General features: G+C 39.3%; 1 protein-coding gene and 1 long non-coding RNA gene across 3 annotated transcripts in view; one reads left to right on the top strand and one right to left on the bottom strand.

Annotated features, from left to right (window-relative positions):
• Window positions 1–7217: 7217 nt before the first annotated feature.
• The window catches only part of FOCAD (focadhesin), a 305616-nt gene continuing 285041 nt past the window's right edge, over window positions 7218–27792 (bottom strand). For both annotated transcript variants that reach the window (XM_027549147.1, XM_027549148.1), the window contains 7 exons: window positions 24251–24511; window positions 23506–23595; window positions 20014–20191; window positions 17142–17239; window positions 15431–15682; window positions 13136–13211; window positions 7218–10784 (listed from right to left, as the gene is read on the bottom strand). In XM_027549147.1, the coding sequence (XP_027404948.1) occupies window positions 10711–10784; window positions 13136–13211; window positions 15431–15682; window positions 17142–17239; window positions 20014–20191; window positions 23506–23595; window positions 24251–24511 (1029 nt within the window). In that variant the 3' untranslated portion in view covers window positions 7218–10710. The remainder of the gene's footprint in view (window positions 10785–13135; window positions 13212–15430; window positions 15683–17141; window positions 17240–20013; window positions 20192–23505; window positions 23596–24250; window positions 24512–27792) is intronic.
• Window positions 15675–27533, top strand: LOC113896998. Its single transcript, XR_003512209.1, has 2 exons — window positions 15675–15905; window positions 27349–27533. It is a non-coding gene; the product is annotated as an uncharacterized LOC113896998 (long non-coding RNA).

Consider the following 27792-nt stretch of genomic DNA (forward strand, 5'->3'; position numbering starts at 1 on the left):
TCCCCAATTGTTTATAGTACTGTGGGTGGTTGCCTGTCTTTACTGAAAGAAATACATTTTGATAGAGATTGGTGAAAATCAGGATGTAGTTTTTTTCCCACTCAAGTTTGTGTTCCCAAGATTAAGAATCTGAGACAGTAAACATTTAATCAGATGTTACCCAATTTGCAAAGCTGTTACCTTTGGCTATCTGTTTTAACCACGTCTACCAAATCCTCATTTAATTTTGTTCAGTGTTATCAAAGGCATACTTTCTGAAATCTAGTTAATATAGATGAAATTGGAAAAACTAGATATTTTGAATGTAGGAGACATAACTTTTTAAATAAACTTTCTGGAGTTTCAAGTGCAAAGTTGTATTGTGTGAGGTTCCATGTAACCCAAGTTACAGAATACTAATTATTAATACATCTGCAGTGCTTCTGGTGCTAAGGGAAAAAAAAGGTAAAACTTAATTGAATCAAAACTGCTTTGGAGAATTTATTTCATCACTCAGCAAAAGTCTACCAAAAAATACAAGTGAAACACAAATAATATCATCAGAGTCCTTGAGATTTTCCTTTAAGAAGACAGTTGAATGAAAACCAATAATTAACACTTCAAAACACATCCATTCAGCTCAGATGTGTTTTATTTTACTCCCAGCATGCTTTTTCAGAAACACTCTTATCGTGGTCTTTTCATTCAATAGAAAGGTTAACCTTAATAGAATGAGTTGGTCCCTCGTTGGCTGTATACAAATGCCTGTATTTACTCAAGAAACTTATTTTGTGCCTGCAGTCTGTCAGGTACAGCACAACATAATGCATCTTTACCAGACTTCCTGTACACAGGTTTGCTGTCAACAAATGTACTAGGTCTCACTAACCTTCCTAAGCAAAGTTAACTTTTTTTTTTTATTATTACATTTGCTATCTTGAGCAAATCCATCACTTACAAGAATCTGTATTTCTTTCAAAAGTTGAAGGAAATAATATCATCAATATCTGTTTCTCCAAAGAAAGAATCATACATTTATTTAAATTTATGTACAAAGAAAAGTTGTATTTTATTGTGCTAAAATATTAAAGTGATTTAAAATTAAAGCTCCCCTTTCCCTGACAACTTCTTCTCATTGGTTTATTTTGGTTTTAAAAACATCATGTCTTCCTTTCTTTCAGATAAGTTTTACTTTCTTCTTCTGGGTCTAAGTGATAAGCTAATTTTGATATGGCATTTCTCCAGGACAGTTTTTCAGAGTAATTCCAGGAAGCAGGAGTCATAGAATTAACAAGAGTACCTGTTTAGAATCCAGATTCCTGGGCTCCATGAAAGATATGTTGAATCAGAAGCTTTGTAATGAACATAGGAGCCTGCATTTTGACAGGTTCCTCAAATGAGCCTCATGTTCACTACAGTTTGACAGCCACTGCTTTTGAGTCTAATGTATTTCAGTGTGGATAGAAAATTGCTAACAAGAACTATTTATATAAAAGACATCATAGAATGTAGTTCTCTGTACAACTGAGATGATGGGGCATTCATTTTCTCTTGTATAGTTTTGAACCCACTAAATAGGAATTATTAACAAATTAGTGTATCTTTGTTAAGGACAGCTAGAGTTTCACATCTCATCTTAAAAAAAGGTTCCAGTCAATTTTATTAATATATGAAAATCAATTAGTAAAAATACATCTTAATTCATCAGAGAAATGCAGGAATCTGTCGTGGTATTCAGCTGAACCATGGGGCCCTGTGATACATAATGTGGAGGTAAGAGCACTGTTTTTTTTTGTTTTTGCTTCTTACTAATGTACAATATTATATAATTTTCTGGTGTACAATATTATATAATTTTAAGGTATACAATAGAGTGGTTCACAATTTTCAAAGGTTGTGTTCTCCTTATAAAACATTGACTACACTCCCTGTGTTAGACAAATATATCCTTATAGCTTGTTTTATATATAGTCGTTTGTAGCCCTAATTCCCTACCCCTGTTCTGCCCTTTCCCCTTTCCCTCTCCACACTGGTAACCACTGGTTTGTTTATCTGCAAATTTGTTTCTTTTTTGTTATATTCATTAGTTTATTTTTATATTACATGTATAAGTGATATCATACAGAATTTATCTTTCTCATCTTACTTATTTCACTTAGTATAAACCCCTCCAAGTCCATCCATGTTGTTGAAAATGGCAAAATTTCATTGTTTTTCATGACTGTGTAGAATTCCAATGTATATATATACTACACCTTCTTTATCCATTCATCTGTTGTTGAATATTTAGGTTGCTTCCATATTTTGGCAATTGTAAATAATGCTGCTGTGAACACTGGGGTGTGTCTATCTTTATAGCATATTAAAAAGCAGAGATATTACTTTGTCAACAAAGGTCCGTCTAGTCAAGGCTATGGTTTTTCCTGTGATCATGTATGGATGTGAGAGTTGGACTGTGAGGAAAGCTGAGTGCCGAAGAATTGATACCTTTGAACTGTGGTGCTGGAGAAGACTCTTGAGAATCCCTTGGACTGCAAGGAGATCCAACCAGTCCATCCTAAAGGAGACCAGTCCTGGGTGTTCATCGGAAGGACTGATGCTGAAGCTGAAACTCCAATACTTTGGCCACCTCATGCGAAGAGTTGACTCATTGGAAAAGACCCTGATGCTGGGAGGGATTGGGGGCAGGAGAAAAAGGGGACGACAGAGGATGAGACGGCTGGATGGCATCACTGACTCGATCCACATGAGTTTGGGTGAACTCCGGGAGTTGGTGATGGACAGGGAGGCCTGGCGTCCTGGGATTCATCAGGTCGCAAAGAGTCGGACACAACTGAGTGACTGAACTGACTGAACTGATCTTTATTTTTAATAATTTTACTTACTGGCTGTGCTGGGTTTTCGTTGCTGCAGGGCTTTTCTCTAGTTGTGGCGAGTGGGGGCTACTCTTTAATTGTGGTACACAAGCTTCTCATTGCAGTGGCTTCTCTTGTTGCTGAGCACAGGCTCCAGGGCACACAGGCTTCAGTAGTGGGGTGCATGTATCTTTTTTAACTAGTGTTTTGGATTTTGGGGGGGGATAAATACCCAAGAGTGGAGTTTCTGGGTCATATGGCAGTTCTGTTTTTAGTTTTTTGATACACTGTTTTTGCTAGTGGCTGCATCAGTTTATATCCTCAAAAAGAGAGTATGTGGCTTTCCCTTTTCTTCACATCCTTGCCAATATTTGTTATATGTATTCTTTTTGATGACAGCCATTCTGACAAGTGTGAGGTAATATCTCATTGTGGTTTTAATTTGCATTTCCCTGATGGCTAGTGATATTCAGCATCTTTTTATATACCTGTTGGCCATGTGTATGACTTCTTTGGAAAAATGTCTATTTAGGTTTCTGCCCATTTTTAATCAAATTGTTTTTTGATATTGAGTTATATGAGGTGTTTATCTATTTTAAATATTAACCCCTTATTGGTCATATCATTTACAAATATTTTCTCCCATTCAGTCTTTTTTAAAATTTTGTCAGTGGTTTCCTTTGCTGTGCAAAAAGGTTTTAAGTTTAACTAGGTGACAATGGTTTATTTTTGCTTTTGTTTCCTTTGCTTTAGGAGACAGATCCAAAAAATAGTGCTATGATTTATGTCAAAGAGTTTTCATCGTATGTTTCTTTCTAGGAGTTTTATAGTTTCTAGTCTTATGTTTAGTTCTGTAATCCATTTTATTTTCGTAATCGTGTGAGAACATGTTCTAGTTGTTTTACATGTCACTGTCCAGTTTCACCAGTATCACTTATTGAGCAGACTGCCTTTTCTCCATCGTGTATGCTTGCCTTTGTTTTTATCAGAGATTGACCATAAGTTTATTTCTGGGTTCTAGTCTGTTCCATTGATCTGCATGTCTGTTTTTGTGCCAGAGCCATACTGATTTGATTTCTGTAGCTTGGTAGTATATAGTCTGAAGTTAAGGAGTGAGATCCTTCCAGTTCTGTTCTTCTTTATAAAGACTGTTTTTACTATTTGGGGCCTTTTGTGTTTCCATACAAATTTTAAAATTATTTTTTCTATTTCTGTGAAAAATGTCTTGGGCATTTTAATACAGATTGCATTGAACTGTAGATTTCCTTGATCATTTTAACAATATTCTTCCAAAACATGAACACAATATATCTTTCTGTTTGTTGTTCTCAATCTCTTTCAGTGTCCTATAGTTTTCCAAGGTCTCTTATTGCTACTTCCTTGGAAGATTTATTCCTACATATTTTATTACTTTTGATAGGATCATAAGTGGGATTGTTTCCTTAGTTTCTTTTTCTGTTTGCTGTTAATGTATAGAAAAGCAACCAATTTTTATTACTTTTGTATCCTGCAACTTTACCAGATTCATTAATAAGCTTTAGTAGTTTTTTTGATGGTGTCTTTAGGATTTTCTGTTTAGCCATGTCACCTGCAAACAATGACAGTTTTACTTTTCCAGTTTGAATTCCTTTTATTTCTTGTCTGATTGCTGTGACTAAGATTTCCAATACTATATTGAATAAAAGTGGTGAAAATGGACATCCTTGCCTTGTTTCTGATGTTAGAGTGAATGCTTTTAGCTTTTCACTGTTAAGAATGTTAGCTGTGTGTTTGCCATATATGGCCTATATTATGTTGAGGTAGGTTCCCTTTACTCTCACTTTTTGGAGTATTTTTATCATAAATGGGTGTTGAATTTTTTCAAAGCTTTCTCTGCATCTATTGGTTTTTTTTCTTTCAGTTTGTTAATGTGTTGTATTACACTGATTTGTGGATGTTGAAGAATCCTTGCATCTCTGGAATAAACCCCACTCAATCATGGTGTATGATCCTTTTAATGTATTGTTGGATTCAGTTTGCTAGTATTTTGTTGAGTATTTGTGCATTTATGTTCATCAATGATATTGGCCAGTAATTTTCTTTTTTTTGGTGGTATCTTTGCCTGGTTTTGGTATCAGGGTGATGGTGGCCTTGTAGAATGAACTCCAGAATTTCCTCCTCCTGCAATTCTTTAGACAAGTTTCAGAAAGATAGATGTTAAACACTCTTCCTTAAATGTTTGATAGAATTCACCTGTGAAGCCATCTGGTCCTGGACTTTGATTTGTTGGAAGTTGTTAAATCACTTTCATTTTTAGTACTTGTGATTGATCTGTTCATATTTTCTGTTTTTTCCTGGTTCAGTCTTAACAGGTTGTATGTTTCTAAGAATTTGTCCATTTCTTCTAGGTTGTCCATTTTATTGGCTTATAGTTGTTTGTGATAGTCTCTTATAATCCTTTGTATTTCTGTGGTGTCAGTTGTAGTTCCTCCTTTTTCATTTCTAATTTTATTGATTTGAGTCCTCTCCCTTTTTTTTCCTTGTTGAGTCTGGCTAAAGATTTATCAATTTTATTTTCTCAAAGAACCAGCTTTTAGTTTCATTGGTGTTTCCTGTTGTTCATCTCTGCCTAATTTATTTCTGCTCTAATCTTTATGATGTCTTTCCTTCTACTAACTTTGGATTTTGTTTGTTCTTCTTTCTCTAGTTGCTTTAGGTGTAAGGTTAGGTTGTTTTGAGATTTTTCTTTTTTCTTGAGGTAAGATTGTTTTGTTATACATTTCCCTCTTAAAACTGCTTTTGCTGCATCCATTATGTTTTGGACCATCTGTTTTCTTTAGTTTCGTGGCCTGAGATGTCCCAGCACTGGTGCCTACAGACTATTGGACCAGGTGTGGTGGGTCCTGAGCTAATATGCTAGATAGAGGAAGGATTCCACAGTGGCAACCCACCAGCACCAGAGTCCCTGTGATAGAAGTAGTTCCCCAAGATGCCAATGGCAATGTCTTTGTCAAGGTGAGCTTCAGTTGCCCCTTAATTCTCTGGGAGACTCTCCAAGGTTAGTAGGTAGATCTGACCCAGGCTCCTCTCAAATTACTTCCTCTGTCCTGGGTCCAGGAAAGGTGTCAGATTTTGTGTATGCCCTTTAAGAGTGAAGTCTTTATTTCCCCCAGCCCCCTGGGACTCCCTAAAGTAAGCCCTGCTGGCCCTGAAAGCCAAATGCTCTGGGGGCTTATCTTCCTGGTGCAGGATTCCTGGGCTAGGGAGCTAAATGTGGGACCTCTCACTCCTTTGGGAGAAACTTTGCAATTGCTATTACTCTGTTTTTGGATCACCTAACCGAGAAGGGGGGGTTGTTGTGAGATTTGACTGTATCACAGTTCTGTTATCCCTACTTGTCTTATGGCTCCTTCTTTATATATTAAGTTGTAAAATACCTTTTCTGGTAGCTTCTGGCTTTTTCACTGATGGTTGTTCTGCACATAGTTGTGATTTGGGTGCACCTGTGAGAGGAGGTGAGCTCAGGGTCCTTCTGCTCTGCCATCCTGCACAGTCCTCTCAAGAACATTGGTTGTGATTTCAAATGCAGACCCAGTACTTACTAACTGAATGACTCTGAGTTCTAATTTTCTCAACTGCCCAAGGTTGTAAAGAGCAAATGAAATATGGTAAAGTAAATAAATCTTTGTAAATTATAAATAGCCATACAGACATAGGAAATTTATGTTTCCTAGAGGCTTTTATCGGAGAAGGCAATGGCACCCCACTCTAGTACTCCTGCCTGGAAAACCCCATGGATGGAGGAGCCTGGAAGGCTGCAGTCCATGGGGTTGCTAAGAGTCGGACACGACTGAGCGACTTCACTTTCACTTTTCACTTTCATGCATTGGAGAAGGAAATGGCAACCACTCCAGTATTCTTGCCTGGAGAATCCCAGGGACGGGGGAGCCTGATGGGCTGCCGTCTATGGGGTCACACAGAGTTGGACACGACTGAAGCAACTTAGCAGTAGAGGCTTTTATTACATGATGTTTTACTGATTTATATTTTCTGAATGTAAACTCCACAAGGGCAAAAAATGTCATGTCTTGTTTACTTTGTACTCCAGAACCTTGTATTGTGGTACATAGTAGACACAATTGTGCAACTCTGAGTTTATGGATTACTACTACAATATCCAGAAAAAACTACATTTTAGTAAACATATCAGATTAACTAGGTGATTTTTTTGGATTTATCTCAAAGGTCACCTCATGTTCAGAAGACACAATATAGAGGGGTTTTTTTTAAAGAAACGTATGTAAATCTTTCTTTAATGTGCTACTTGCTTCTATTAACAAAATGTATTTACTTAAGATGTTTCCGTTATCTTCCCAAGTCCCAGCATATAAGGTGTCAGGCCCATTTCAAGCATTATAGCTACTATTTATTGTCAGGGAAATGTACAAAAATGAAAGCATTTCTTTTACATTTTAGAATTTATGAAGCATATTTCTGAATTCTTTCAGCTCTCACAACTACTTTGTTAGGTGGGTTACTTCTTTCATATGAGAAGTAAAACCAAAGTCATGGAGTCATCAATGTCATTTTTATTCATTACCATTTCTAACAGCTTGGAAATTATTTCACAAGTTCCCTGTGTCTGACAAGAAACGATGCTCTTTCTAAATTGCAGTTTCAAAGAATTTTGTTTTATGAAGATTAATAGATTACACTGCATCATATATTAAAAAGATGAGACTTAAAAGTTTCTAGGATTAGAATAAAGCATTTCTTTCCAGAAAATATAAAAGCAAATTATCTTGTCCAGCACCACAGCAGTGATTTACACCTGAGGATGATGCTGTGAGGTATCTTTCCAGAAGAGTGGTGAAGGCTGTGAACTGTCACCGCCACATTCTGTCCTCTGGTTCCATTCGGAATGCCTGCAGCTTCCAATAGGCTGGTTGAGGGCAGAGACCTAAAGACTGGGCTTACAACTCTGGCTTTTAATGAAGGCTCTTAACCACATGCTCAGATTTCTCTTCTAAAACAGCAATTTGCTAAAATGTTTACCCCAAATCTAAAACTACTTCTTGCTTTCAAAGTAACTAAGATAGTTCAAGATAGCAGTTGTGTCCTTAACAAAGACTTACCCTTTATAGAATTATAATATCATCTTTGGTTAAAATCATTTTGGAGAACTTGTGGCAATTAACTTAAAAAAGGTTATTAACAGCTTGTTAGTTACCATGGAGCCATTACATTACAAATAAAACACAAAGATTTTAGGCACTTGCATGGATCCCAACATCTGTCTCAAACATATACTTTTCAAATCAAGGGTCAGACTGTTTGGGTACATCCGAGACACACAACACAGACTTAATCCCACACAATGCTTTGTTAGTATACCCCAGCATACTATTTGTCTTGGCAACTGTGATTTCAAAAACTAACAGAAGATGACTTACAAGGAAACTTTTCCTTTTGTATATAGTTCGGAGCTTTTCCTTTTGTATATAGACTGGTCTCAAAAAAGCAGAGACTTCTGGCTTTTGGAGAACAAACTAAAATATCCTAAAGGAATACCTTCATTCTTACTGAGGTGAGACAGGTAACCAGGAGAAAAGGGTCTTATTATACCAGTGGGCTACATCCTTAGAATAGTTGGAGTTTAGAACCTTTAGAGCTTCAGATTTAGAATCTGACAGTTGAGACTCTTTAGTGCTTCCCATGAATAGGAAAATCCTATGAATCTTAAACATAAGACTGCTGAAAACAAAGAGGGGAGCTAGGGAAGACAGGATACGGATAGATTTTATTTCCTCCCTTTTGTACTCTTCTGTTTTCTTGTCAGGGCAGGAGCAAGGACAAAGCCTGATTGAGAAGAAACCGGGCCGAATTGAACAAGGCAGTCTGGGTCTGGAAGACTGGGCTGATTCTTCATCCCTCTCGTGAGCATCAGCAAGTCTTTCTGCTGACTTGTAGGGGGTGGGGATGTCAGAGTAGTTGGTCAGCGCCCACTTCCTCTTCACTATTCTTACTGCCACCCACGTTTGCCAGCTGGCTGGAAATGTAATGTCCTTCAGGACCTGCTCTTTTACACTGTAACTCTGAGCTTCCCAATTCCAGAGGCTTATTAATATGAGGCAGGGGGTTTCTTTTATCTGATTCTAGCAATCTATATTTAGCATGAATGAAGTGTAATCTTTGGTGGGAATTTTCATCCGAAAGTGGGTGCTGACAAGCCTGATGCAGTAGAAAGCTCTGGGCCTGGGGTTCTAGAACCTTGATTCCTAAGGGTAGTAGCTCAGCTATGTATTAGATGTTTTCTTCATTTAAAAATAGAGAATAATGCCTCTTTATAGTATTATTAGTAATTGTAAGGGTAAAATAAGATAATGCAAGAGAAACTCTAGTCATTTATACTCTTGATACCTAGTAATAAATGTTAGAAGAATTTCAGCCTCTCATTGGTAGGAAATATGAGAGAGTCAAGGTGGGTGGGAGAGAGGGAGAGACTGGCTTCTCACAGAAATGTTCTCAATTTCTGCTTCCTTAAAACTCATTTCCCTGTGGCTCAGCCTCTAGGGAGGTAATAGAAATGAAATACTGGTGATGCAGTTAAGTACTACCTGAGTTAAGTACTTCCTTTCCTCCTTTTCTGTAAGTGTCTCGGCACCCTACGGAGTTCAGCAAAAGAAAGCGCTGTGACCTGGAAACAGAGTGTGAATTACCCAGTGAACCACAAATATTTGACACCTGGAATCATAAATCCATATATTTGGAACTTTAGTAGAGCTGTTTTTAACCCAAGTGGTAGGTAGGCTTGGTGACAACATGAAGGTACATGCCACAGAGGTATATTATTCCAGTGGCACACCTTTTCTCCCCAGTAATGCCATATACACTTGTATCACTGTGTTTATATGATTGGCTAAAGACTGCCCTGATTAATGGCTGCATGAAGGAATAATAATTAGCAATCAGAGCAAAATTAAATTCCTGGCTGATTCTGAGCCCCTGAGTAAAATCCAACCCTTAAGGATACTGTCACATTCCTTCATTTACTAGCCATTATGCCACCAGTCACCCTAATTAAGATCGAGATTTGTACGTATTAAAAACATATAATCTTTTGATCTTTCGAGGAGCTATTTGCCATTTTTTGCTTGCCTAGCATCCCATCACCTTTCTTCTGGGGGAACCCAGTTCAGGTGGATGGACATATGGCCCAAGCCTGGTCAGTTAGAGTGCCCCCCTACACCCCATGCTGCTTCCACCATACCTATGAGCAAAGACACCTTTCCTTTCTTATTCTGAACTGGGTAACTTTCACTTGCATTCAAGAGACTCAAGCATAAAAAATTATAGCCACCACTTTTGGGTCTGATTTAGCAATGGTTAACACCATGCTTATTATTTAAGCATGTAGAGCAGTTCTAAGAGTGTTTTAGCAGTAAGAATAAGAAAACATGTCTAACTTATTGAGTCAATGAATATCCTCTAGAGACTTCATGGGAAACAGATTCCGCCGTCACCACTATAGTTTGGTTTTGTGAGCTAAACTTCCACCATGCCTTAAAGCAAAAGTCAACATGCACAGATTTCACAAGATTGTTTTACTAGAATTTAGCAGGGAGGAGATGAGATAGTCAAATTTTCACAAAAGAAAACCTTCAGATCTCAGCCAAATAAAATTCAAGTTCTTATTTCAGTCTCAACTGGCCTGGATACCAAAGCAACCTCTCCAGGCATGCACTGTTCAAACTGTGAGTTTTGTGGCCACCCTTTCATGCCCTTGAGCTCTCTGCATCATGTCTCAGCAATCCCAGACACGAATTCTGAAAAATTCCTTCTGCCTATATGGTTTTCCTCATCCAGCTGAGAATGCTGCTGGCTACTGTGAAGCTGTTCACCAACCATAGGCTCTGGTCCATACAGCTTTCTTCTTAAACTCTGGGAGAACTCTCAAGGACAGCAGGGTAGCTAAAGGGGACAAAAAAAAAGCACACTGTTTCATTTGGTGCAGTTACATTTGAAAAGATCATTTAGATCAAAAAGGTGTCAGAACAGAACTTGACTTGTTCCTGCTTGGCTAATCTTTAAGAATGACTATCATGCCTTAGATAGAATTTTAATGGAAGAAGCCATTAGTAAAGGTTGAGGAAAAGGTCTGTTTTAAGTTACTATGCAACCAGTTAGTGGGAAGTTCCACAGAATTAAAACAAACTGACTTCTGGGATGCTGATGTTGCTCTTTTTCTTAATCCAAGTGCTGACTACATAGGTATGTTCCCTTTGTAAAAATCTACTTGAGCACTTTTCTACACGAATATGACTTTTCCACTAAATGTCTTATTAAAAGGTAAACAAACTGATCCTGTAATGAAATTAGGATTTCATGGGCTCAATTTAAAGTAAGGAAGTTGTGTATAATCCCTCTAGGTAACTTATTATATATCTTATTTTAGAATATGAATATAAATATCAATATATTGATATATTTTTTAAGTATTATAGTGTGAGAGAATGAAGATAAGCCAGAGTTACACAATAATTATGTGTGACTCTAATAAGCCCTTGAATATATGACCAAGTGAACATGTACTTCCTTGACCCAAATAACAATTTGTCTCACTGGAATTAACTGTTATCTTCATGACTTAAGACAGCATATGTTGGGAACAACCAATGGTATCATGGACGCATGGCCCTTAAAATGAGTCCAAACTCCCCAAGGAAAATAAGTAGAGGAAGTCCTAGTAGCAAGTTTCTTGGGAATGGTCAAGTGAAAATATGTCAGACCACTGCTCTGATCCTCAGTGAAGCTCTGTGGTTGATCAGAATCACCTTCCTACACATGCCCTGCCACCCACATTAGAGGTAGGAACAATACATTAGATAATTCTTGCTTGTTAGGCAATCAATACAATACGCCGTACTTAAAGCAAAATATGGTCAGTTATCACAAGGGTAGGCCAACAGGCAACTTTCCCAAGGTAAGACTTTCCAGTGCAGTAACTTAAAGCATGTCAGGGGCATCAGTGGCAGCCACTGGGAGGATCCTGACCCCCAAGTCCCAAGATGTGGATGACAGTACAAGCTGTCTCGGACCACAGAACCAACACCCAGAAGATGTTTGAGGTTTGAGTAAAAACATCCATGTAATTTGCACAGAAAGATAGCTTATATTTGTGGATCCTGCAGTCATAGTTTAACAGTCAATAGAGATGTATAAGGAAAAGGCAATGGCACCCCACTCCAGTACTCTTGCCTGGAAAATCCCATGGACAGAGGAGCCTGGTAGGCTGCAGTCCATGGGGTCACAAAGAGTCGGATACGACTGAGTGACTTTCCTTTCACTTTTCACTTTCATGCATTGGAGAAGGAAATGGCAACCCACTCCAGTGTTCTTGCCTGGAGAATCCCAGGGACTGGGGAGCCTGGTGGGCTGCCGTCTATGGGGTTGCACAGAGTCGGACACGACTGAAGTGACTTAGCAGCAGCAGAGATGTATAAAAAACATGCTGCTGCTGCTAAGTCGCATTAGTCGGGTCTGACTCTGTATGACCCCATAGACGGCAGCCCACCAGGCTTCTCCATCCCTGGGATTCTCCAGGCAAGAACACTTGAGTGGGTTGCCATTTCCTTCTCCAATAAAAAACATGAAAACCATCTTAATGCCTGGAAGCATGGGAAATGTCCAATTCCCCTGGCAAAATACTATACAGCCATGAAAAATACTTATGAAGCTAGTATAAGAATAGGTTAAAATGCTTCTAATAATTTTAAAGTAAAAAAAGGCAGTACTCAAAGTGTGTATGTACATTTTTCAATTGGCTATGATTATAACAATGTTAAAACTTACACATAAAGGGGGTAACACTTAGGAAAAATAATCAAAATTGTCATTGCGCAATGGGATTCTGGATTCCTTTTTGCTTATTCTTTTTTACTTTTCTGAATTTTCTAATTTTTATTCAATCATTTTATGATCACAATAAAACATTAAAAAACCACTTAAATAAAAATTAAAGGCCATGAAACTCTTCTCCTGTGGCAGATTCATTTCGATATTTGGCAAAACTAATACAATATTGTAAAGTTTAAAAATAAAATAAAAAAAAAACAGAAAACTAAAAAAAAAAAAAATAATAATAATAATAAATCCACTTTCTAATTCAAAAATGCCATATTGGTGACAGCTTCAGATTACTTCTCTAAATTGCACCAAGATGAGCCCTTTCAGGAGCCAGCATACACTAGGATGCTGTTCTCTAGTACAGACAACACTGGATGGTTTTCACCTATGCTGGGTATAAAGGATGAAAGTAATACCTTTTAAAAGATCCTTGGATTTTGCTGAGAGTCCTTCCTTAGGGCTTTCCATGATGCTGAACAGCCAGTCAATGAACTAGAGTGAAAATGAAGAATTGTATCAGATAAACAATCTCAGGATTGGTAAGACATCATTCAAACCCTTGGACCTGCATATGTGCCTAACAAGGACAGTAGTCCCCAGATAATACCTGCCTGGGCTGGGAGAGTGAAGAGGAGATGTGACCAGGCACAAGGGATGGAAATGTTGGAGACAGCCCTCAGTTAAATGACTCAGCAAAGTCAAACCTCCTTCTTTCGCTGATTATCCTGGGAGTTACTATAGTTTAAGAGTGGGGTAGACAGGGGCCCAGAGGGCCTCTGGTGTGCCATGAACATTCTTTCTCATCACTCTAAGAGGCCCCAGAAAGGGTAAGTGCCTTGCCCAAGTCCACTCCCCATGACTGGCAGAGTCAAGATCTGAACCCAAGTACATCTGGCTTCAAAGCCTCACACTCCTTCTTCACACCATGCTGCCCGCCACCTGGTTCCATGTGCATCAGGCCTAGGCTCCTAGGTGGGTAGCAAATGGGTAAACACATCAGCTGTAAGCCCCTGTTACTAAAATATGTTTCTGTAGCTATGAATAGTTTGTGCCCAAATGGATATGAAGCCAAGTTGAAATGCAACAGAAAAGGCATAAGACAATTTGCTAGGTAGACCCAAGCATGTTAACTGCAAATAAATCCTGCAAACAAGGTAGAAACTCCACGTACTCATGAGTTTGACTGATCTCCCAGGCATAGCCAAAATTGTTTTTGAATTAGATACTGGGTAATTTCATTGACTGAATGTTCCCTATCTTGACTCACTAAAAAACACTAGTCATAGGTACTAGGCATTTTAATTTTGGACATAGACTGTGGGTTGAAAAGAAAACAGAAAAATAAAATATTCCTAATTCCGTGCTTTAATTAAAATTTTTCTTATTTTCTTTTCCTCAATTTTGGTTTATCATATCCTGCTGGTAAGTAAATAAGTACTACAAATATGTAATAGATGCAAGATATCTATCTACATTGTAGTCCAAAATGAACAGGGTGTCCCAGACCAGAAATAATTAAAGTGAAAAAGAAAATACAAAATTAGAGGTAATAACACTAATGCTTATCAGGTTTAAGAAAACAAAGGCATTTTATTTGAGATGTTCAATGGAGTTGTTCATGGCTGAACTGTGGGTCCACAGTTCAGAAATATTTTTAAAGACTAAGGTTCAGATTTTACAAGTAAGCCACAAAGTTGGCTGTAAGCTTTCAACCTCATAAAGATCCAGTTTGATTAAACGGGACTCAAAAAAATCCTTCAATTGACAATTCAAGATATGTTAGAGCCATGCAATGAGAAATATAGATGTACCTCATTTTCATATGCTCTGCAGGACAGCTAGTAGCCTGGGGAAACTCTATTAAAAACCAAAAGGTACTCCCTATAGTTTGTGTTTTCCTGAGGGCAAAGGTGATGACATTAGGCCTTTACAGATCTCCCCATGGTATCTAGCACAGGCCAGAAGCACCTGGAATGTGGCTACTACATGGAATGAGCTGTGGGGAACCTTAAATATGGTAAAAGATGGGTACTCCAGATTCACAGCTCTCCGGATTTCCCCCACGCATTGTTGATCACCCCCTCCCTTGTTCATCAACTGTATCCTTATCACGTGTGAGCATGCTCTGTCATGTCCGATTCTTTGTGACCCCATGGACTGTAGCCCACCAGGCCACTCTGCCCATGGAATTTTCCAGGGAAGAATACTGGAGTGGGTTGCCATGTCCTACTCCAGGGGATTGTCCCAACCCAGGGATCAAACCTGGGTCTCCTGCATTGGCAGGTGGATTCTTTAACACTGAGAGCCACCGGGGAAGCTCATCCTTATTGTACCATCTTGCAATTTTGAACTTGCCTTCTTGTCTGTCCTCACTAGGAAATTTTGAGCCTTCAGAGTTACTCATCCTTTATCCCCAATATCAAGAACACGTAAGTCTTCAACAAATGAAGGCAAGCACAAGCTTTTCTCTCCGCCTCAGCCCCAACTGTAAGCAAGTTGTTGCCACTATCACTGTTGTTTTCAGTGAGCAGTTACCCTGAGCCTGAGCTACGCTCAATCTCTGAGGCCCTGCATCTGGCTGAGATCTGAGACTGAGTAAGAAAGCCTGTCGTGTGATTCAGGTTTCACTTATCTCCCACTGCAATTCTACAGCAGAAGCTGCCGAAGAGAAAACGGCTGGCTGCCCTGAAGCAGGTGGCTGCCCGCCTCACCTTCTGGGTCTGTTCCTTCCATGGCTCTTTCTGCAGCAGAAGAGGCATGCTACTGGGAAGGAGAGTGACAGCCTCCTGCAGAGTGACCCTGTGTAATGGACTCCTGCCAAGCAAGCTTGATGCTGGCCCAGCTGGGCCATTTTCCTGGTGCCATGGCAACCAACTGGCACTGAGGCCAAGGAGGAGAGGGGCAGCGTGATCTGCCCATGCAACCACTGCGGCTGCAAATATCAGCAACAAGAAGTCCAAAGCCTATGGCAAAGCAGAAACAGGGTTAGGTCACAGACTTTAACTGCAAAGTACCACGTGTTCACACACAGCTCGCGTCGGGAGGAAATGCTATCTTCCCCCTCGCCGAAGCCTTCCTCCTGCCCCTCCCCTACCCCAGAAGAGGAACTGGATGGGATAGCAGACCGTTTCCATGCTTAATGAAGAGACATTCTGGGCTTTCAGAAGGTTTGAAGGATCCTCTTTCGTAAGTAGAGAAGGCCCAACAGTTTCATTATTATTGTTCTAACATTTCAAGAGGAACATAATTTATTTAATGCCTAATCATACTGAGATCCAAACATTCCTCCTCTGTTTTGGTGTTTTCAAAGAGATTTAAAAATTAATTAAGAGAGATATGAACAGGGATATTAAGGTTTATTATCATGTGGCCAAAACTTAAAAAATATGTATAGTATATTCTGTTTTTGAACAGAAACAACATATGACTTTCCATATGCATTAAAAAAAATCTGTTTAGAATCCATGCATTTAGATTTTATAGACTAGACACGTAGAAATGATGATAACAAGGGCTACCTCTGAGTTACTGCATTACTGTGATTTAAATGATTCTTTCTGCTTATTTATATTTTCTAAGTTTCAAACGATTTTTGTAAGAAAGCAGAGAAAGTTAATATAAACTTTGGAAATACGAGGAAAGCTCAAAAAAAGCTTAAAAAGTACCCCTCAATCTCTTAAAATGCCTAATCTCATTAATGAAAATTTCAAAAAGACACACAGCTCTGGAGAAAAGCTGGGCAGAATATCAAACAATATCCCAGGTTACACATATTTTACTCACACAAGTAAACAGCAGGCCTATAAAACATGGCTATGGAAAAATACCAAAAAAAAAAAAAAAAATGCACAGCTGAGTCAAGAAAATGGCAAGAATAGGAAAGTGCTTCCTTCATTTTTTTCATTAATCTTTATTTTTTCTGGTCTTATTCACCTAATACTAGTGATGGTTAACCTCTTTGGGTCATAGATCATTTTCAGGTGAGGTGCAAATTCCCCTTCAATATGTGCGTGTAAGTACTGGCACAAACACAGATTACTTGCACACACTTCAGGAACCCCTTCAAACCAAGTGTTTAAAGCCAAGCTCTGGACCACGGTGGAGGCCAGAGCCCTGGACCCCACAGTCTTTGTGGGATCCAGCTCAGGTGCACAGGACCCTAGATTCCCCCCCAGCTAGAACTTCTGTGTGCTGCCTGTCAAGGGAGGTATTCTGCTGAAAATATTTTTCAAAGGGCAGCTGTGGGCATCTTCAAGATTCTGGTAAGAACACCCATTTTCTGTGATGTTAGAGAATTGTCATCCTTATTTCCCAAAAATAAAGGGAGAAAAGAGAGCTGCAAGCAGCAACATGTTCCTCTTTTGGGAGACTAAATATACTCTGTATTTTAAGAAAGCCACAAATGACTCCTCTAGACTGTACCTCGTCAAGAGCCACGTTCTGAACAGACGTTGACTGGTAAGCAACATTTCTGATATAACCCATCAGTTCCAAGAGCCACTCCATTCTCTTCAACACGCCTGAAACAAAAGGACATGTATTACCAGACCATGGTTTTTCTTTGCAGTGTAAGATAGATCGACAATAATTATCATAACTAAAGCGAACAACCCGCTGAGGACTCTCTGCAACAGTTACAAGTCCTCTGATGCTACCTGAGACTTGTTCTCACTCAAGAGAGATTTTTTTTTTGATACTGTTCACATCAGATGACCTTATTTTGGTCTTTATTTTTAAAAGCTAAATTTATTCTTCGAACCTGATAAAATGGTCAAATGCATTTAATTAAACACTGGGAGAAACGGGGCATGCCCACGGGTTAGTAGTGTTAAATCTTTGATAATTAATTGTTCTTATAGTCCTCTCTTGCTTAAAGTTCTCAATTTATGACAAAATCATACAGAATACCTATCTTAAAGACATTAAAAAAAAAGCGCCAAAACCAAAACCCAGCTGTAGTAAGCTAAATAAAGAACAAACATTAACATAAATATTATTTTTTCCTTTCAAAAATGAGGATTCCCAGTACAGCAAAGACTACTTGGAAAGATCTTCAAAATTTAGTGCATGAGGAAAACGGCACCATGTTTGTGCCAGTACTTACACGCACATATTGAAGGGGGATTTGCACCCCACCTGAAAATGATCTATGACCCAAAGAGGTTAACCACACTAGTATTAGGTGAATAAGACAAAAAAAGCAAAAAAGATTAAAAAAATGAAGGAAGCACTTTCCTACTCTTGCCATTTTCAAAATTCTTGCCACTTGAAAATTCAAACTAAATTTGAAGGCCAACGGGTTATGACCAAAGGCAATATCAAATCTGTTTCTTTCAAGTATCTTCATGCTTAATTCAGAGAAGGCAATGGCACCCCACTCCAGTACTCTTGCCTGGAAAATCCCATGGACGGAGGAGCCTGGTGGGCTGCAGTCCATGGGGTCGCACAGAGTCAGACACGACTGAGGGACTTCACTTTCACTTTTCACTTTCATGCATTGGAGAAGGAAATCGCAACCCATCCAGTGTTCTTGCCTGGAGAATCCCAGGGACGGGGGAGCCTGGTGGGCTGCCGTCTGTGGGGTCTCACAGAGTCAGACACAACTGAAGCGACTTAGCAGCATCGGCATGCTTAATTGGGAACACCTAAGGTGAGCGCCGAAGAATTGATGCTTTTGAACTGTGGTGTTGGAGAAGACTCTTGAGAGTCCCTTGGACTGCAGGGAGATCCAACCAGTCCATTCTGAAGGAAATCAGCCCTGGGATTTCTTTGGAAGGAATGATGCTGAAGCTGAAACTCCAGTACTTTGGCCACCTCATGCGAAGAGCTGACTCATTGGAAAAGACTCTGATGCTGGGAGGGATTGGGGGCAGGAGGAGAAGGGGACGACAGAGGATGAGATGGCTGGATGGCATCACTGACTCGATGGACCTGAGTCTGAGTGAACTCCGGGAGTTGGTGATGGACAGGGAGGCCCGGCATGCTGCGATTCATGGGGTTGCGAAGGGTCGGACACGACTGAGCGACTGAACTGAACTGGTTTTCTACCGGATAAATATACTTCTGAGGTCGAGTGAAAAAATCTCATTTTTCATCACAGGTTCACTATTCTTTGGGCAGGCACTAATGTGCAGGAGACAACTATCTCAGTTGCCAGCGAGGAAGAGGAATCAAAATTTCCTACACAATCTTGCAAAGAGTATTTAAACTGCATTTGTCAGTCTTCTCTCATAGCCTTCAAAATACAAGAGATGGGGAATATGGCTTACAAGGGCCTTCTAGTCACATCCAATCTGATCAGGACCTGAACACAGATTTGGAAAATTACAAGCATATGACCAAAGGCATGGAGGAGAAATGAAGGAGCTCCCTATTTATTTTTTTCCTCCTATTAATTTTTAACTGGAGGATAACTGCTTTACAATATTTGCTGACCTCTGCCATACATCAACATGAATCAGCCACTGGTATACATTTATACCAGTGGGTGGGAAGGGGTGGGAGAGGGGAGGGGGTTAAGAAGGGAGGGGAGGTTAAGAAGTGCTCTGTGACAACCCCTTCAAGTTGTCACAGAGCACTGGGTTGAGGGAGCCCTCTCTTTAGATGATTGCTGCTGCTGCTGCTGCTAAGCCGCTTCAGTCACGTCCGACTCTGCAACCCCATAGACGGCAGCCCACCAGTCTCCCCGTCCCTGGGATTCTCCAGGCAAGAACACTGGAGTGGGTTGCCATTTCCTTCTCCAGTCTTTAGATGCTCATTACAGCATAAATGTCTAAAATGGCCTAAAAGTTGCACCATTCATTAGCAGAGCTTCAGGCCTGCAGTTTCTGGCGTGAGGATGTACTCAGGGTGTCCAGATTTTATTCTTCTCACCCCTGAGAAGTTCTTCTCTAGAATAACTATTTAATTTGTGGTTGCTGCTTTCTTTTTCTGTTTGTTAAATGACCACCCAAAAGCCATGTTCATGCAAACATCAGGCAGAATCCATTAGCATCCATCTGTTTGAGAAACAGAAGCAGGCAGATTCAACCTGGTAAACCTGCTTGTCTCTGTGGGCCTGGAGGGCCAAATATGAGATCCAAATCTCCAACAGAATTTATTCTCACCTCCGAAGAGTTGATGCTGTGAGCTGTAATTGTGCTTTTCTATCCCAGGTGCTGCTCATTTGGGGGTACCAAGTTCTCACCTGTGTCAAGAAGCCCTAACCTAGTTTTTAAGTTGAGGAAACAATGATAACCTCAAAGAGATGGTAGGCACGTTTGTCTGTCGCGATGTGCTCCCGGGCTGGCCTTACCAGTGTTGGCGTGGCTCACAATCCGTGCCTGGTATAAGCTGTGCAGCGTCATCCAGGCCAGTGTGTCTTTTTCACGGTGCTGGACAGCGACACTGAGCACATCAGTCAAGCCCATCAAGGGGAATCGTCCTTGAGAGACCAAGTAGAGCCTGACAAAGGCAGCCTTTTCTAGGCTACTCTGCAAAAAAGCAAATTGTTCAGTTGCTATTGAATTAACTGAAGTTGTTACAGGACCTTGGGGCAAGGGCAAAAGAGAAAGGGTGAGTTTGAAGTTGATTACCACTCCAAATGCTAAAACTGTTTATTTCCTGCACTGTGAAACCTATCTGCCTGTGTGCTATCTCAAAATGTACCTATAGACAGTTGTAATGTCACCTTCTGCTTTCTCATAAAAACCATCAATGATTTCAAGGGTCAACTGGTGAGGATATTTAGTAGAGACAAATAATAACAATGATAACCAACAAACACAGTACTTACAATGTGCCAGGCATATTTGAAGCACTTAACCTGTGTTAATTTGGCATTTCACAAAGTTTGGTACACAGACCTCTGGGGGACCCCAAGACCCTTTTAGAAGAGAGGGTCTGTGAGGTCAAACTATATTCATAATAGACCCCAAACAGGAGTAATATTCATTGTATTTTTTACTGACACTGGCAATTTTTTAAAAAGCTAGTTTCATTTAAAATATCCTTGTAAACAATAAAATTACTAGTTTTGTTAAACCGCTGCCCTTGAATACACATCTTTGTAATGTTCTGCATGACCAAGTGGGAAGTATGCATAAAGGTCTTGTGCTGCTCCCCCGAGTGTGATGTTCGTCTCAAGGAGAAAGTTGTGAGAGTGAGTTGTGAGCTGAAATAGCCACTCTTTTCACAGACCCCCATTTACTTGAAAGAATGATTCAAAAACAAATGATGGTTATGAAAACTGAGTATTTGATTATTTTTTAAAAGTGAAGGAAGTGAGACTGCCATTTCCAAGGAAAATACTTGATAGCAGTTACTGCCAATGACAAAATGTGTGCTTTTAAGCGAAAATTAGATTTTTGGAAAATCTGTATCTGCTACTATGACTTTGGCAGCTTCCCAAGATACATGTAAGACATATATGCATAAAAGACTTTTCTGATGAGGTTGCCAGTAATAGTGACAAATACAATGTTCTGATGTTTATAATGAAATGTACCAACATTTGGAAGATTTTCAAAATTTAGTGACTCAATATTTTCCAAATGACCAATATATCTTACAGATCTTGCAATAGTATCTTATAAAATCATGCATTGGTAAAAAATCCAAAACCCCAAGAACCAATGGATTTTACTGTAACAGAGTATGTGAAGTTCACTGATCTGCTTTCAGATTCCACATTGCAACTAACCTATAAGAAATCACCACTTGGTGAGTTTTGGTACAATATCAAAGAAAGATATCCTCATGTTATCTGAAAAGACTACTAACACTCTTTCCCATTCTACCTTCGTATCTGTGTGAGGCTGGGTTTTCGTCACACACTTCACCAAAATGACATCACAACAGATTGAATGAAGTAGCAGCCTTGAAAATCCAGCTGTCTTCTATGAAGACACTGAGGAGACTTACAAAATATAAGACAATGACACTTTTCTAATTTTCTAAACTAACCTGTTTTTTGGAAAAAAAAATTTTCTTACATGTTAGGATGCAATGGATTTATTACTACTTTTAAGTAATGTTCTAAAAACTTTCTAGTTTTAATTTCTAATATGGTAAACATTGACAGATATAACCCACATAAACAAAAGCTCTTTGAAGTACTTGATAATTTTTAAGACACTAAAATGGCCCTGAGACCAAAAAGTTTGAGGACCACTGTATTAATCATTTCATTCTCATAGTAACACTGAGCAATAGATTACTATTATCACGTCCTTTACAGATGAGGAGACTGAAGCACAGAAGTTAGGGAACTTGCTTAATGACACAGAGTAAGAACTGAAACCCAAGGAGTCTCAGCTCTTCACCTGTACTTTCTTATCTCTGTTCTTTCTAGAAATGAAGAGAAAAACACAGGGCTCAGCAGAACACATACTCTTTGGGGGACATCAGAACACAATTTAGAATGTTCTAGTGACAATGTTCTGAATGGCACTTTAGAAATGCAAGTGAGTAACATAGCCACTTTGAGCTTTAGGTACCACAAAGCAAATTATATTAACTTCCAACTATACAACATGAATATAATAACCAGATATAATACCTTACATGAATGCAGTAATTATGATAATGTTATTACTGAATCCTTGCCTTGGGTCAGGCACTTTTCCAAAACTTAACATGGATTAAGTCATTTAACTCTCAAAACGACCCTAATAGGTATGCACTATTATTTCCCTTTTATAGATCAAGAAACCGAGGCAGAGAAAGAATATGACACTTAACCAAGGTCACATTGCTAGTAAATTAGAGACTGGATTTCGCACCTGGGCAGTGAGGCTCCAGAGTGCATTCTCTCAAGCATTTCCTCATTAAATTGCTTGGGCTGTGCTGTGCTTAGTCGCTCAGTCATGTCCGACTCTGCAAGCCCATGGACTGTAGCCTGCCAGGCTCCTCTGTCCCTGGAATTCACCAGTCAAGAACACTGGGTGGGTATCCAATTCTCCAGGGGATCTTTCTGGAGAATTCAATGGACAGAGGCTACAGTCCATGGGGTTTTGGAGAGTCTAACTGAGAGACTAATGCTTTTTACCCATAGGGAACACTAAAATGTTCTTGACAAAGTGCGATTAGTTAGGTTAAAAAGTTATTATTCATCTTTCCATTTATACTACTACATATATACAATGGAATATATATTACTCAGCCTGAAAAGGAATGAAACTGGGTCATTTGTAGAGATGTGGATGGACCAGAGACTGTCATACACAGTGAAGTGAATCAGAAGGAGAAAAATACCGTATATTAATGCATATAAATGGAATCTAGAAAAACAGTACAGCTGAATCTGTTTGCAAGGCAGAAATAGAGAACAAATGTATGGACACTAAGAAGGGAATGGGGAGGTGGGATGAATTGGGAAACTGGGATTGACACATATACATTAGCATGAATAAAACAGATAACTAATGAGAACCTACTGTATAGCACAAGGAATTCTACTTAATGCTCTGTGGTGACCTAAATGGGAAGGAAATCCAAAATAGAGTGGATATAGGTTCACAACATATAGCTGATTTATTTCTCTGTACAATAGAAACTAGCACAACAATGTAAAGGAACTATGCTCCAGTTGAAAAAAAAGTTATTCATTCATCTACCCATTTATACTACTGCATATCCAACCATACTAGGCTGGACATGAGACCCCTCAGTGAAAGAGAGAGTTTCCTGAAATTGGCCAGTAACTAACAAACATGAAACAAAATGAGCTTCAGCCAAAAGGACACTATAACCATATCAATTGTAATACCCATCTCAATAATGAAAAAACACATGGATATGTTATTACCTCAGTAATCTGGGCAACCCGATCGGCTTCATCATCTGTCATTTCCGAGAGGCACTTTGCTACACTGATATACAGCTCTAGATCATTTCTCTGGTAAGAAAAATCCCAAGCATGTCAAAATACAGTATAAGATAACACGCATATTCTCACTGCTCTGACAAATCTTTAGCTTTGCTTATCTCCATGAACAGCGGTTGATGAGATTGTAATTTTAACCAAGCCAAAACCCGTGGCCCATTTTTTATCATTTAGACAGCATCTTTCCTGTTATTTGGTGTATTTTGTCTGCCTGTACTTTTTTCTCCTGATCAGAACCCATCATTCTAGATGGATTTTCTACTTCTTTGCACAACTACATTTCAGAAGTCTGTTGGGGGAGGGGCAAAGCTAGTATTAAGTCACCTGATGCAAATATTAAGTGTGTTGGACAATACGCCCAAGGATTCCTCAGGTGTAAGGGTTTCTGAACTTGCTCATCTTCTACAGGCATTTGGTAAAAGACTTGAGAGCAAATTTCCTGGTGCTACACTGGTTAACCTTGCTTCAAAGCGTGCTCAAAACTTTGGTTCTAAATTTTCAACCTTGATTTAGATTTTGGAAGCAAACATTCTTAGTGAAGAATGTGGTTATTTCTTGCTAGTCTTCCCACCACATTCTTAAAAACATACACCTCCCCACTTTGCCAAAAGGCTTTAAAAAATCCCAAACACAAATTGTCAGGAATGCAAATATTTTTGTTCCTCACCCGAATCTTATTTGGCAGGAGGTCAAAAATTTTCCTAGTAGCTTCGCTGAGCAGACTCCAGAGGTGGTGGGAAGGGCTGGGCAGTTTCATGGCCTGACTCAGGCCCTGTAAGGCACTTGGGCGTAACTCAGGACTGGAGAGTGGGGAAGCTGCTTTAAAAACTGCCACCATTAAGCTTTCCACAAAACCCACGATCTGTTCATCAGAGACATGTTTTATCCATGAAGGCACAGATAAGAGAAGGTATTTCTTGATATTCAGCTGAAAGAGAAACCGAAGAGGTCAGATGTAAACAGGCAAGTCTGGGTTTGTAATGCTCAAAACCTCTAGGTCATCACCATGTCTGCGAGTAAAATTAAATTTTAAAAGGTTCAGGTTGCTTCCTAGACCCCCATTTCCCCACAGCTTCATGGGCCAATGGACCAACGATGCCTGTGATGTTAGCTGCTGCAGTGACTTCTGATCTAGGGTGCTTGTGTGGATATATGGCATCTGCCAATCCATCTGTGAACTACTCATCTCAAATCTTGGGTCTTTCCAGTGAGGGGAATAAAATGCTACTTCTCAAAGTACATGACAGTTGCTATTCAGTCTTAAAAGGTCACATTCTCTAGCCAGAAAAGCTACTGGAGATGAAGGCTCAACTGCTGGAAATAGGCTAAACAGAATATTTGATATTATTCATTTCTTCTTCCGAGAAAGCATGAGAAAATAATCAGGGGAACAGGAGTTCTGGGGCCAGTTCTGAGCCAAGAAGAACCAGTCGAGCATGTGAAACTGACCATAGCATCTTAGAGTTCAGGATGGCTAAGAAGGGGTGCGGTAATGAGAGCTATGAGCCATAGACTGTAAGGAAGCAGGCTTCAAAAATTCTTAGAAACGTTAAGTATGATACTAAAGGAGCAGCAAGTCTGAAAGAAGTGTTTTATAATATAAAATCTGACAAAAATCGGTAAATTTCTAAAAAGATCAATGTAGCTGCATGAGTTACACAATATTTCACATTAAAGAACATGCCATTTCAGATCTTTTTTTTTAAATGAGAAGGTACATAATTAAAAAAAAAATGAATTTACAATTTGTTAATTAACAAAGGTAATAAGATTCCTAATCAAAGACGAATGTTAAAAAAAAAAAAGGACAGATTTAAAGAAGAAATGGAGGGATAACTAAAACCTAGAAAAATATCTGAGATCAAGAAAACAGGCAGTTAGAATTATAAATGATTTAAAAGGAACAAAGCATTAATAGAACAGTGTTCAAAGCACAGGCTTTTGAGTCAGCTAGTGTTCCCATTGATGAGCTATATAAGCTTTGCTTAACCTCTACTTGCCTCAGTTTATCAAACTGTAAAATGGAAACAATTTAAAAAAATCTACTTCTCAGAGGTGAAATAAGTCAGACACAAAAGTTTTCATATTGTATGATTCCATTCTAAAGAATTTCTAAAATTTATATAAAATGTAAATGTATATGAAAGTTCTTCAAAGTAACAAAATTATAGAGACCAAAAGAAGATCAATGGTAGCCTGGGTCTGAGATTGGGAGGGGGGATTAACTATAAGTAGGCACAATGGAATTTTTTGGGGTGGTGGAAATGCTATTGATGATGGATGAAAATGTATAAATGTACCGCTGCTGCTGCTAAGTTGCTTCAGTCGTGTCCGACTCTGTGTGACCCCATAGACGGCAGCCCACCAGGCTCCCCCGTCCCTGGGATTCTCCAGGCAAGAACACTGGAGTGGGTTGCCATTTTCTTCTCCAATAAATGTACTAAGACTCATCAAATTATACACTTAAAATAGCCATATTTTATGGAATATAAATTATAACTCAATAGAGCTGTAAAAAAATCAGCCTATCAGGGCTGTACATATGCATGCATGCTCAGTTGTGGCCAACTCTTCTGCGACCCCATGGACTGTAGCCTGCCAAGCCTCTCTGTCCATGGAATTCTCTAGGCAAGCATACTGGAGTGGATAGCCATGCCCTTCTCCAGGGGATCTTCCCGACCCAGGGATCAAACCCGTGTCTCTTTTATCTCTTGCACTGGTCGGTGGATTCTCTACCACTAGTGCAACCTGGGAAGCCCCCGTCAGGGTTGAAGAGAGATTAAATCTGATGACTGACAGTGTTCGCTGAGTGCTTAGCAGCAGGAGGAATGTAACAAGTGCTCATTAAATGGCAGCTAGATGGGAGCTACTTGGAGCAGACAGGTAACAGCAGCTACAGATGTCAATAACACTGCCTTTCAATTAAGAAGAATTAGGAGATGTAGGAAAACTTTTTTTAAAAAAAGCACAGAGTAGAGACTAAAGTCAAAAGACAAGGGCTTTTTCAGGAAAGACTACTGTCCTCCACTTTTGATACTAGCATTCTTTTGGGATTCCAAATAATTTGACCTGGGAAGAGAAAAGGAGCCTCGCCTAACTTCTTTGTGGTTAACAAAGCTTTGGGGTTCTTAATCTGGCAGGGAGATTAGTAAAGTGAGTAACAGACTACCTGGAAGATTAGCCGGGGCAATTTGAAAATGTTTGGGCACAGTGTTTAGCCCTGGAAATGCACCTTAAAAACAAGCAAAGTAACAGGGTTCTGTTGGCCAGGTGCCTATTGAAATTTATAAGGAATTCCAGAAGACACTTGGGCATGGGCAGTTCAGCAGACAGTATGGTGATCTGGAAACCCTAAGAGAGCCTCCCGGCTTCCAGGAGTTGAGAACTTGATGTGATGATACTAAGCTGTTGGCCCCTTTTACCATTCTCAAGTAAAAGTAAAAAGTATAAGCCCATGAGAATCTACATGTTAATAAAGAGATCCATATCAGTTTTTAATGCACTCATGAATTACAATAAAGATGATCATATACATAAAAAAAGATGAAATAATGAGAGCTTTTCACCATTCTCAAAGAATTAAAGCCTCCAGCAATAGAAGAATTTAAAAAAGGAGATCATTTAGTTCATAATCAATTGGTGAACCTCTAAGGAATCATGGAATATGCTTTTTTTGTCCTAACTTGAAATGTAACCGAAATGATACATCTTTGCTTATGTCATATCTTTAAATAATCTCACCCCATTCTTCCTACCTACCCTTAGTCTATACCCTGGAAGCTGCTGCCACTTCTGTCACAAAGACTAGGCTGGATCACGTCTTCCTCAGCACTTTACTCAAGCGGAACACCTATGGACAGAGATATCCTGCTCTCTCCCCCTACACCCTCCTACATACACCCTCTGGGGTCTCTAATTTGATGCCTAATAAAATCCTACCAAGCTTTCAAGGCTCACCTTAATTGCTGCCTTTTTGTGAAAGGGAGGGATGAGGGATTGTTTATCCAAAGCATGTGGATTTGCCTTTCTTTTAATCCCTGCTGTAATGATTATGTAGATCATATAAACAAATAAACCCAGGTTCCAGTAACTCTACAATATTCTACCTGTGTGGTCCTGAGAAAGGAACTTGAATATCTCTGATCATTTCCCCTTTTTCTTGTAATAAACATGAAAAGCATGAAAAGTCAAAAGCATCCATGGTGATGG

Source organism: Bos indicus x Bos taurus, chromosome 8 (assembly GCF_003369695.1).
Source record: "Bos indicus x Bos taurus breed Angus x Brahman F1 hybrid chromosome 8, Bos_hybrid_MaternalHap_v2.0, whole genome shotgun sequence".
Lineage (NCBI taxonomy): Eukaryota > Metazoa > Chordata > Mammalia > Artiodactyla > Bovidae > Bos > Bos indicus x Bos taurus.